A 12,838-nucleotide genomic window follows, 5' to 3' on the forward strand; every position below is an offset into this window, starting at 1 on the left:
CTTATAATGATATCTTTCAAAAGGGTTAATCTGGCACTTATAGATAAGTTCCAGGACTAAATTAGACGTTATTTTCTTGTTCTTTGTTATGGAAAATTTCCTAACCCTAACATTGACCCATTTGAAAAAGATTTAAACTCCATCGTTATCTTCATCATAATCTTTTCTTGTATCTTCGTTCAGCCTAGATTTCCAAAATCGTTATATGTTCTCCATTCTTTTCCCTAATTGATACTTTCTCAAGGACGGTGTTGAAACGCCACTTGGTACAATAGCTGCCATGGAGTCGAGCGCCCTCTCCACTACGCTTCAAGATATCAATGGAAGCAACCTTAGCAGACAGAGGAAGACTAAACGCAAAGAGGTATATGAAAAAGAAAACAGAAAATTATTGAATCCACTCAAGTAACTAACATTCTTGTGTTTTATTTTTTCAATATTTGTTGTTGGTAGATTGTAGAAAAGAGGAAAGCAATCAATGAGTTGATTAAAGCAGCTTCTGTTGAGAATGACCATCTTGCTTCCTTCCCAGCCTTTCGCCAATTCGATCGAACTGGTAATAGGAACTTATTGTCATAATTTTTTCTCCATGTGAATTCTTGTAACTTCGATTCTCTTACTTTACCAATATAGGTTTCTCAGTTTACTTAGAATCAGGGAGTGGAGATAAACTCTCATCTTCGTTGAAGCGAGAGCTACAAAAGCTTGTTAAGGATAATATGGAGAGGCATTATGGGCATGAGTGGGCTACTGAAGAGAAAGTGAAGCGAAGAGAAATGGTTACTCCTGAAGCACGTTATATATTCGTGTATGAGGCTGCGAATAATAATCGTAAGTTTATAGAGAATGAGATGATTTTGGTTGGATTTGTGCATTATCGGTTTACTCTGGAGGAAGAGTTCCCTGTTCTTTATGTATATGAAATTCAGCTTCAATCTCGTGTCCAAGGCAAGGGATTGGGCAAATTCCTAATGCAACTAATTGAATGTATTGCTCGTAAGGTACTTATTGCTATTTTTATTTATTTCTAACTTTATGAGGTAATTTTACATTTTTTGTGTATGCGTATTTTTGTTTTTGCTCATGTTATAGTAGAGAGGATTCTGGTTTTGTGATTTCCACTTCTTTAGAGTTGCATGAGTGCCGTGGTCTTAACAGTCCAGAAAGCAAATGAGGCAGCTATGGACTTCTATAAAACTAAGCTTAGGTAAATTCTTTAATTTGATAGCTTTGTGTCTTTATATTTTATCAAATTTACTAAAATTTAGCTGTAGCTATTTTAGGTCGAAAGGAAACTGTCCTGTTATATAAAACTAGGCAGCAAGGATAATAAATCTAGGATACTTAAATATGCATAAAAGCACTCATAAATGTTTGCATGACATTTCTGATGCATATTGATGTATATCAAGAAAGGCGACATTGAAGCGCAGTAAAAAGTTTTTATGATTTATTTGTGTCACTAAGACAACTTGGAAGCTTTGATTAATCTGGGCGGGTTTACCAGGGTTAAGACTTTAAGGGTTTTTCAGTGATAGTGTGATACTGAACTTCAGAAGGAACATCTATAGTTTGTCACTCAAAAGTGGTTTTTCTATTTTATTTTCTTTAAGTTCGGTCATTTATTGTGGCCTTAAGTCATCAGCCAAGTACTAGAAACGTTCCGTGCACAATAAACCTAATTTACTAAGATATCAAACAGCTCCAAGATATCCTACATTTTGTCAGTTCCATGCAGCAATCAGCTTTCTTGTCTTTTGTTGTCTATTTTGTGTTACTAGTCAGTTCCTTCTGCACCAACAGTGTCCACATTATTATCACTTATTCTAGTCTTCCAATAAGCTCAATTAAGCTATTAAATATATGAGTGAGCTGTTACATATCACATTTAGTAAGTAGTTTTCTTTATTAGATTTTTTTTTCAAGCTTTGTCTAAACAGGTGGTCCCTTTTGATACTTCTTCCCATCATAAGCTTATTTCCTTTTATCTTAATTTATTGATCTAACTTCCCGAGCTATGCAATTCCTGAATTTGGCATTTTTCCTGAAATATCTGATTCATTCAGGCTTTATCTATGGAGATGGTCTTATCACATGTTATTTCATCCTAAACTTTCTTATATCTGCTTTTTCAGTTTAATTTTCTGAACTTTGTTTAGTTCCTGGATTTTGCATTTCCAACAAATATGATTCTGCATTGCTTTTACTTTTTTCTTTACAATATTATCTTAAGATATGGTTATTACTCTTTTCTTAAAAAAAAAGAATTCTGTGATCTATGTTTTTTGCAGATACAATATATCAAGCATTTCGCCTTCAATGGTACTAGACTGTTAATTATTTTACTTGCACGATATACATTTTATTGTTGCCTTTCAAGTGTTTCCTTTTCTTTAATGAATAAAAAGATATGAGTTGTTTTATTTTCCTCTTTATACAGATGGGAGTTGATAAGAATTATGAAATTCTTTGCAAAGCATTTGATAGTGAAGCTGAAGCCATATTGCAGGTAAAAGTTGGTAGCCAATAATAACCCTCTCTGTAATAACCCTCTTCCTCTTTATTTTTTTGTGAATTTATGATGTGCCTAAATTATTTGCTTTTCTCCAAATGCTGTTTTATTGCAATCCAGAAACACTTAAAAGAATAGAATTTTACTTAACTGGCGACCCTTAGAGATGCAAAGTGACAACAACAAAAAATTTTTTGCTTGATTCAAAATTTTCTCACGGATTCATCTTCTAGGTTTCTTCTTTTTAGTCAGGTGAGCTTCAAATTCATTTCCTTTTGTTATGGGTATCCATTAGTTTTTCTTTTAACCAATTCAGTGGTTCTTCTTTTCCCATTTTTTAAACTGGGGTTTCCTGTTTTTTAGGATTTTTCTTTTTGTGTATTTATATATATTCATTATCAATTGCTTGTTACTAGTAATCAAGGTCTTTTTCTTTTTCTTTTCTTTTTGGTCAATGCTGGAGAAAAGATCTGAGGCTTTGAACAAATATGTTCTATTGTGCTGACAGTAGTGGAGGAAAGGTCTGAGGTGATGCTGCCTCATTTTGATTTTTTGATTTTTTTTGGTATTTTCTTTTCCTCATTTTGATTATTGATTTTATCTTTAATATTGTTAAATTTGTTATTTGATTTAATTAATTTAATTTAGTGTATTTTTTTAATTAAGTACTAGCTGTTTTAATATTATTGATCCTGATATGCTGACATGGCATGTGATAATGACATGTGACTTTTTTTTTTAAATAATCAGCTAGACTGCCACATCACTTTTCCGTTAAGTTTTTAATCGGTGATTAATGGAAAGGGATTTAGTGATATCCCACTTAAAATTGAAGGAGTTTTGTAATACAAATTGAAATTTAGGGGTTTGGTGATACTAGGTGCAAAGTTGAGGGACCTTTTGTGCAACTTACCCTTGTCCTTCAAGTGTTTCCGTTTCTATAATGATGAGTAAAAAGATATTGAGTTTTTCTGTTTTCCTCTTTACACAAATGGGAGTTGATAAGAATTGTGAAATTCTTTGCAACGTATTTGATAGTGAAGCTAAAGCCATATTCGAGCTTAAAATTGTTAGCCATATTTTTGTTACTATGTTATTTATGACCTTGAAACTATTTTTCTTTGATGCTTGTATACAGACTTCAGGAAACAAATATCTGAGCACCTGTGGGCATGTATGATTATATTCATGTTAGTTATGATGGGCTTCTTATGCACTAGAATTTTTGTGCGACAGTCTTCTAGGAATAAACAAACAACTGATATTATTTTTATGCATATATTGATGGTAGTGCATAACTGAACATTGAAGGTGTTTTTTTGTAACTCATGGATATCAGGCTTAGAAAAATTGAACTATGAAAATCCTTCTACATAGGAATTTACATGGTATCGTAGGATTTGTAATATAATGGTCAACTCATGTTGATCATTATCTGTCCTCTAGCTGACTCTGCAAATTATTCTTTCTTTCAAGCTTTTTCTTTCTGAAAATTCTGGACTCTTTTCTCATGTTTTCTCTGAATGAGGAGCAAAAAGATCTTTGGAGATGCTGGAAACTACAATATTTTTTTACTCTTTTAAGTAGGATGCAATTATTTGTATTTTTGAAAGGGATTAGGTGTATCAAGATGGTAGCATCACCATGGCAGCATGGCAGTTGCAGACATACACTCGTATGCCAGCTGATATGGTGCCGCTTTCTTGGGATACTACTGGTAAATCACTTTCTTTTTTTTCTATCGCCTTTTGTAACTTTCTTTTCTTTTTGCAAGTTTTTCATGAGCGGGTGGAGTATACTTATCACATAGGTAGTCGTTATAAATCAGACACCTAGACAATTCTAGGCGCGCGGTATTGTGCAATTTATGGAAGTACACGGTTCACACAAAAGTAATAATAATATGAATACCTGACACTATCTTTCTAGAAAGATACTTGAATTCCACAATTAAGTTATGAGTACCGAAATTAATTAGCCCACAATATCTTACACTCGGAAATGGGTTAAAATGAAGTAGTAATTTTTTGAATTCCAAATTCAATTATGCTAATTAGAACTGAACAAACTACAAGGAAAGGGATGAATTCAAGTTTTAGGGTAAAAGTGGTGCTTTTGATGTCATTAAATTCCTATTAGGTTTGAAAGAAATCAATTGAAATTCTAAAGTTGTTGATTTTGACTACAACTCAATTAACCCTCGTCTTTAAGTGGCCAATTGTTACTTTTGGTCTTGGTATGAATCGCTCATTCTTTTAGAAGGAACTCTCGCCTATCTTTCTAGAAAGATACTCACAAGTCTATCAATTTCAAAAGTACATTCAAGAACAAGTAGGTAATAAGGGTGGCACTTAGAAATATTAAGATCTCTACTGATAAATCTCTAAAGCAAGCATTTTCTCAAGCATCCTGTTTTACATGTTTCTCAATCAAATACACAAGTAAAAAATGAATCTAATATTGCTAGCCAAACAATCAAGATTTGCAAAGCTAAATCATAACTCTAGCATTAAATTTAGTTATTTATCATTTGTAAAGCAATACAAAGAAGAGAAAATAAAAAAATCTAAAAGTCATAGACACAAGCAACACAGACAAGAAAAGGTAGGCTTCTGATGTTTTCTTTTATATTCCTCAACAACCTTCAAGATGCTCAGTCATCTGATCAGCTCATCGAGTCAACTCGATTTTATTTATATACGATAGACTACTTATGGTTTTATATATATTCCACAGCTATTTCTGATTTTTATCCTCTAACCAGATTATATCATCCTGCATACACAAATACAAATTTTTCATTTGTACATTATTTTGTTGTCATTAAAAATTATATTATTAACTTTTTAGGACTAATGCTATCTCTGTTATCCTTCTCACTCATTTCTACATCTTCATTCTCTCTCTAAAAGTCATGGTTTTTCTTTTTTTAAGCTTCCATTTGCTTATTTCTTGCCTTTCTTGCGTTCAGATGGCTTCTAGCTTGGTTCCTTCACATATTCATCATGACAGCTACTGGGCTCCCTAGGAGAATGCAGATCCCATCGACTTGTTGCAAGAACTTGAGACCCATATCTCTTTTGTGATCCGGGTTTTCTTCTTTACCTTTTTGTTCCTGCATTGTTTTATTATTATTTCTTCAAAAACCAAGCAAGTAACATATCCTTTCCTTTTTATTTGCGGGAAAAGTACAGAAACGTACCTCATGCCCTTTTTACACTTAAAAGATTGAGTTTTTTTTTTCGTGATAAAGAAATATTAATATTCTATAATTTAATTTTTTTTTATACATTTTTACTACATTACAAATTTGATATCTTTAGATTTCTATAATTTGATATTAATATAATATTCATTTTCAATAATAAGATTATTTTATAGATGATTTACCACCAAATCAACTATCATAATACTACTAAAAGTACTATAATTTTATTTTAGAAATTATTTATGTTTATTCTTAGTAATATTAAAAATATATATTAATTTTATTTAATATGAATTCAATGTAGTTAGTTATATGCTAATTTACTCAATAAGTGATTTTTTTATTGAAAATGAATATTATATTAAATATTAAATCATAAAAATCTAAAGATATTGGTTTGTAATGTAATAAAAATGTAAAGAAATTAAATTATTGGGTACTCTTTTGTCACGAAAAAAATCAGTCCTTTAAGTGTAAACTCGTTAAACTATGCCCTTCACTGCATGGAAAGTCGGAAACACCTGGAGTTTATGCACCACTATTCGGCTGCGCATGATGGCGTTGATCATCCCCATTGGGTTGCATCATCTAGCTAACATTCTCAAGGAGCAGTCTAGTAATATCCGCTCGATGGAGGACTTTGCAGAGAGATAGTGGGACATCATTAATACTTCCCTTTTTTCTTGCAGGGAGATGACTATCAAGAATTTGGAATACTTTCTTTTTTTCTTACAGGGAGATGGCTATCAAGAATTTGGAAACCCGAGATCTGTTTGAATTCAAATTTTAATATAAATTTTAAAGATTTAAATTTGAAACGTTTTGAAATCAAAACTGCGGGTTGAACTCGGAATAATTCAAATGTGAGATGATCCGAGTGATCCAAGATTAGACCAATTCAAGCTCGAAATAGTCAAAATTTAAAATATAATTTAGTCCAAAACAATCTCAATCCAAGATTGACGTAATTTGAAATTTGATATTATTCCGTCTGTTTCAAAATTTGAAAATAACTCGAAATATAACTTTGTATTGAAATAATAATATTTTTGTGACATTTTGTTATAAATATATGTAAGCAATAACTTTTCATACTAAATCTGTCAGTAATTTTTTATTTTTTTTTATTTTTATAAATTTTTTTAAAAAATTTTGATATTGTATTTACTAGGAAAAAAAAGTGAGATTGCAAATGAAATTATATTTTATGTAAAAACTAGATTAATAATTTCAAAGTATTATAAAAAAATAAAAGTGAAGAAACTTAATTATATTTTTTAATACATTGGAGAAATAAAAAGAATTAATTGAAAATATAAATCTAAAAAACTAATTTTATTAGATATATTTTCATGTGTATTTCATTTTGATGAAAATATAATGTTTTTAATATTTCTATTTTATCCAAGTTTTATTGAAGAATTATATTTTTCTTATAACTAATATAAATCCAGAAGTATGGAAGCATTATTTTCAACTTGTTTTTCTCTCTTCTTTACAATTTTTTTATGAATTTTCTTTGTATTTTGGTGAATTAATCTATTACTAAGAATATCTCTGAATCTAAATAAAAAAATTGCATAACTCTTCACTATCATTTAATGATCATTATATTAATGGTCTATTTTAATTTAATTTATTATTAAATATTTTAGTAATGATGAAAATAATATTTATCTTGCTGATTATATAATTTTTTTATTTGAAATATTATATATATATATATATATATATATATCTGGTGGGAAGAAAAGATTATTTACATATAAGAGATTTTAAAATCATTTTAATCTGCATCATATCACTGATAAACAAACTTGTTCATTTATGCACAGTAGTAAGTTTCGTCTGGTTTAAAGGCAGTAAATCTGGTGGCTTGGTCCACGTTTGTTTAGAAAGTTATTTTGATTTATTTTAAAATGAATTTAGAATCTTTTTTCTGTAGATTTTCTTCTTTCTCAAACTCTTCTACCTCTGAGTCTTCAAGATCAAAAGGATTAGTAAATAGTGAGAAAATCATTATTGAAGATTTTTCAAAGCATATTGATGATTGAGAAATACCCAAAAGATTCAAAAGAAACAAATATATGAGTTTTCAAAGTTTTCTCTTTTCAAAACTGATTTTACTATCAAAACTGAAGAAAGAGATATTCAAATTTCAAAGCCTTTTAAAGAAATTTATCTTTTGAATCCAAAGACCCTCCAAAAGCATAAAAAAAAAAATTATAAATACATTCATATAGGCCTTGTCCAGGTAGGAATAAAGTCCTTTAACAAAGAAGGTTTAGACACTTCCATCTTAGCAGTTCTTAGAGATGCTAGGTTTACAAATTTTTATGGTTCTTTATTAGGTACTGTTGAGTCAAGCCTTAATAAATGACAAATTTCTTTCAATTGTTTTCCAAACATTACAATTTCTTTAAATGACAAAAATATTTTAAAGAGTTTGTTCTTCAAATAAAAACATATAATTACAAAATGCTTGAAGGATCTATTCCGATAGCATTGATTTTCAAAATACATTATAAAGCCATGATTTCTGCTTTTGATTCGAAACACAAACTCCACTCACCAAAAGGAGAAACCTTATTCCTCCAAACAAATCTTTCCAAATCCAATGCAACTATTCCAAAAACTATTCAATGGAAGGATATCACTCTTCCAGAAGAATGGGTCCTTGAAGGTGCAACCCAACCTGAATCACCAAAGCAAATAGAGCCAAATACAAATCTCAAAAACATAACCCAGTTTTCAGATGGGAAAGTCAAGCTTACATTCAACAGGAAATCAATTTCTTCTAGATTTTCTGATGATGATTCTTCAATCTCGACCATAGATATTGGAAGGGTATCAAAAATACATTCTGTTATTTATACCTCTTACAAAGAACCAACTCCATCACAAACACAACCAAGATTTTCAACATCTGATTTACCAAGCTCAAACACCATATTACAAAATATTGATTACCAAAGCAATATCCCTAGACTTGTTTACAATGAACCAAAAAAAGATGATGATATAGAGACTGTCTCTACCCCCTCTTCACCATCACCATCTGCAATAACCCAAAATCTAGAAGCAGAAATCAACATGATTTTAAAAGATTTTCAAATTAATAAAAACCATTTACATGAAGATTTCTATTCAAAGAAAACTTTGATTTTTTAAACATTTTTTACAAGAAAAGGACAGTATCCAGGAAAGATACTACCAATTTTGCATACAAAACAGAATCCAAATCAAATTTTTTGATTGATTTCAGATTTATTGCAAAGAAAATAGTATTCTTTATCCTTTTAAAGAAAAACTCATTAGTCTTGTTACTGTAAGGAACAAGACTCCGGAATGGAAGGTCGGAGAAAATCTAACCATCTAGTCTGAACATCCTCCCCTTAGGAAAATAACAATTTCTTATGGAGAAAACGAAATAAAAGCCGCACCTTACAAATTAGTAGGAGACGAGCTTGAGAAAAATGTCAAGAATATTGTTCAGCAGAACAATTTCTTAAATACCTATCTTAACACAATAAGGAAATAGCTTGTTAGGATAGAAAGCCAAGTTCAAAAACCTCCTACAGTCTTCACCTCTCCAATCCCCAACACTGGTCATCCAAGAGAGATAAGCCAAACAGAAAAGCTCAAAAACCCAGTCTTCAAACCCTACCAGATCCTACCAGATCTCAAAGCCTAGTCAAGACCAATTTCAGAAGCAAACTGAGTTCGCTAGAGCAGTGAGGGAACAACTTAGCAAATTAGCCACTTTTGAATCCTCCAAAAACCTAGTACTTGATACTCCTCAAAGCAGTAGAAATATTAGTGCTATAGATCAAGCCTAAAGCAATGAATCCGATGATTCAGAGCTTGAAAGTGTCACTAAAAAACCCTCCATCATCAACAGATTGGGATGGCAAGCCCCTAAATTAACTTGGCATACTTCTAGGAATACTGCCCCAGATTTAAGAATAGAAAATAGAAATAATATCCTCACCCAATCTAGATTCAATGCCTCTTCCGTCTATGAATAGAATATAGATGGAATGTCAGAATACAACAGATGACCATGGCAGTCAATGCCTACAAAACCTAAAGCAGTACCTCCGATAGAGCCATCGCTGAGCTCCTTATAGCTGGATTTTCTGGCCAGCTTAAAGGATGGTGGGATTACCATCTCACACAAGCACAACAGATCCAAATCCTATGTGCCATCCAAACCACCATAGAAGGGACCCCCATCTTAGATGAGCTAGGAAATCCTATTAAGGATGCTGTGTCAACCTTAATTTTGACGATTTCCCTCCATTTCATAGGAGACCCTTCTCTTCTAAAAGATAAGAATGCTGAGCTTCTCAGCAATCTAACCTACAAAAAACTTAACAACTTCCAGGCTTATAAAGATACTTTCCTGACCAGAGTCATGCTAAGGGAAGATTCAAACCAACCTTTCTGGAAAGAAAAATTCTTAGCTGGTTTACCTAAAATACTAGATGAAAGGGTTAGAATACCATAAGAGAAGCCCATAATGACCAGATCCCTTATGATTTCTACACTTATGGTGAATTAGTTAGCCTTACTCAGAAAGAGGGATTGAAGATTTTCCATGACCTTAAACTCCAAAGACAACTCAAATGGAAAATGAAGAAGACTAGGCAGGAGCTAGGTAGTTTTTGTAACCAGTTTGAGTATAATCCCATAGAACCTTCCCCTACCTGCAAAGGAAAATGCAAAGAAGATTTTTCTAAATCTTTTAAGAAAAAATATTTTTTTCAAAAATAGGAAAACACCTAAAAACAAAGAGAATTTCTACAAAAGGCCATCCTCTTCTAAATTTCCAAAACAAAATTCCAAAAAAGATTTTAGCAAAATTACTTGCTACAAATATGGGAAAAAGGGTCATACTTCAAAGTATTGCAAGTTTTCTAAAAAACTTTATGAGCTCCAAATAGAAGAAGAAATTTTGAATAAAATTTCAGCTCTTCTTGTTGATTCCTCTGAATCAGAATTTTTGAATAATGAGGAAGAGTTTCAAATTGATGGAATTAAAATCTCATCCGATTATTCTGAATCGGAATCAGATAATATTTCAAAGAATATTAATATGCTCACTGCGCAACAAAAAGCTCTTCTTGAAGCCGTCAAGCATATTAATGACCCTCAAATCCAAAAACAAGTTTTGAAAGAAATCCTAAAAACTGAAACCCTCGTTCCTTCTTCTAGTAAGAACACCTATGACCTTACTATGATCTTGGAAAAAGGGAAAAAATTAAAGAACCCTCTCCCTACTATCCAAGAACTTCAAAAAGAAATCAAAGCCATTAAAACAGAACTCAAAGATTTGAAAGAAAAACAACAAAGTGATTCTGTTTTGCTCCAAAGCTTGATTCTTAAACAAAGTAGTGATTCTGATTTTGGAGAAGATAATGATTTTCAAAATCTTGAGGTTTCTGAAAATGTCCCAGAAAACTTCATTAATGTTTTAAAAGAAATAACCTTAAGAAAATATTTGATTCAAATAAAACTCATTTTCCCTGATGATTTCCAGATAGAAACTATAGCTTTGTTTGATACGGGAGCAGACCTCAACTGTATCAATTATGAGCTAGTTCCTAAAAGATATCATCAAGAAACCAAAGAAAGGCTCACATCAGCCAATAGTTCAAAGATCAGAATTGCGGAGAAAACTGAAGCTGCAATTCTAAACAACAATATTGCTCTAAAAAATATTTTTATTCTTACAAAGGATTTACAGGAAACTGTTATTTTGAGAACTCCTTTGATCAATTAATTACTCCTTTCAAAGTAACTACTGCTGGTATCATTTTTAAAGCTAAAGATTCAAAGATTGTTTTTCCTTTTTTAGAAAAATCCAAGAAGAGAAATCTCAATCTTATAAAAGCTCACTCAATTTATAATTTTGAGATAAATGCTTTGATTAAAGGAAAACAAACCCAGCTTTTCCACCTAAAACAAGATATGGGTTTAAAAAGAATCCAAAGCCAATTACAAAATGAATTTATCCAAAGAAAAATTTCTGATTTATAAAAGAAAATTGAAAAAGAAGTGTGTTCTGATCTTCCTAATGCTTTTTGGAAAAGAAAACAGCATATGGTGAATTTACTATATGAAAAAGATTTTAGTGACAAACAAATTCCTAAAGATTTTAGTGACAAACAAATTCCTACCAAAGTCAGACCTATCCAAATGAATGAAACCCTTGAAAGCCATTGTAGAATAGAAATAAAAGATTTAGAGCAAAATGGTTTAATTACCAAATCCAGATCCCCCTGGTCGTGTGCAGCCTTCTATGTCAACAAAAATAGTTAGATAGAAAGAGGAACACCTAGGTTGGTGATTTACTACAAACCTTTGAATAAAGCTCTAAAGTGGATTAGATACCTCATTCCAAATAAAAAAGATCTTCTTCAAAAGCTTTATGCCACTTTTATTTTTTCAAAGTTTGATATGAAATCAGGATTTTGGCAAATCCAGATTCATCCTAAAGATCGGTACAAAACTGCATTTACAGTTCCATTTGGTCAATACGAATGGAATGTGATGCCTTTCGAATTAAAAAATGCTCCTTCTGAATTTCAAAAAATCATGAATGACATTTTCAATTCTTATTCAAAGTTTTGCATTGTTTATATCGATGATGTGCTAATTTTTTCAAATTTTCTACAGCAACATTTCAAACATTTGAAGACATTTTTCTATGTTGTTAATAAAAATGGTCTAGTAGTTTCAAAGTCCAAGGTATCTTTATTCCAAACGAAAATTAGATTTCTTGGACACTACATCTCCCGGGGAACTATTACCCCAATTGAAAGGTCTCTAGCTTTTACTTCAAAATTTCCAGATAAAATTTTGGAAAAAACTCAATTGCAAAGGTTCCTTGGCAGTTTAAATTATGTCATGGATTTTTATCCAAATTTGAACTGTTTAGCAAAACCCCTCCATGATAGATTAAAGAAAAATCCCCCTACATGGACTGATGAGCATACAAAGATTGTCCAAAGCATTAAAAAGCAAGTTTCTGAAATTCCATGTTTACACCTAGCTGATCCATCTGCATTCAAAATAGTTAAAACTGATGTATCAAATTTAGGATATGGTGGAAT

At 31.3% G+C, this 12,838-nt stretch overlaps 1 protein-coding gene across 20 annotated transcripts; it reads left to right on the forward strand.

Annotated features, from left to right (window-relative positions):
* The first annotated feature begins 70 nt into the window (after window positions 1-70).
* Window positions 71-6,617, forward strand: LOC8287866 (N-alpha-acetyltransferase 40). 20 transcript variants are annotated; one of them, XR_007215152.1, is made up of 10 exons: window positions 83-364; window positions 454-556; window positions 634-1,001; window positions 1,131-1,207; window positions 2,292-2,322; window positions 2,441-2,509; window positions 2,633-2,764; window positions 2,981-3,040; window positions 4,133-4,229; window positions 5,484-6,617. XR_007215152.1 is itself a non-coding variant. In XM_048372076.1 (8 exons), exons 1-8 carry the CDS (start codon window positions 281-283, stop codon window positions 5,492-5,494), a joined length of 816 nt encoding a protein of 271 aa, XP_048228033.1. In that variant the 5' UTR covers window positions 71-280; the 3' UTR covers window positions 5,495-6,617. The 20 variants fall into 20 exon arrangements, 7 of the variants coding, with proteins under 7 accessions (XP_048228033.1, XP_048228032.1, XP_015583581.2 ...); XR_001536283.3 differs by lacking the exons at window positions 2,633-2,764; window positions 2,981-3,040 and having other exon boundaries at window positions 78-364; window positions 5,484-5,603; window positions 6,410-6,617; XR_007215160.1 differs by lacking the exon at window positions 2,633-2,764 and having other exon boundaries at window positions 80-364.
* Window positions 6,618-12,838: the final 6,221 nt, after the last annotated feature.

The sequence above is a fragment of the Ricinus communis genome, chromosome 3 (assembly GCF_019578655.1).
Source record: "Ricinus communis isolate WT05 ecotype wild-type chromosome 3, ASM1957865v1, whole genome shotgun sequence".
In the NCBI taxonomy this organism is placed as follows: domain Eukaryota; kingdom Viridiplantae; phylum Streptophyta; class Magnoliopsida; order Malpighiales; family Euphorbiaceae; genus Ricinus; species Ricinus communis.

What these genes read in the sequence shown, in the direction of transcription:
- LOC8287866 (XM_015728095.3), top strand. Translation starts at nt 281, where the DNA reads ATGGAGTCGAGCGCCCTCTCCACTACGCTTCAAGATATCAATGGAAGC. An exon ending in TCGCCAATTCGATCGAACTG is followed by an intron (nt 557 to 633) that starts GTAATAGGAACT and finishes TTACCAATATAG; the next exon opens with GTTTCTCAGTTTACTTAGAA. An exon ending in TTCTATAAAACTAAGCTTAG is followed by an intron (nt 1,208 to 2,291) that starts GTAAATTCTTTA and finishes TGTTTTTTGCAG; the next exon opens with ATACAATATATCAAGCATTT.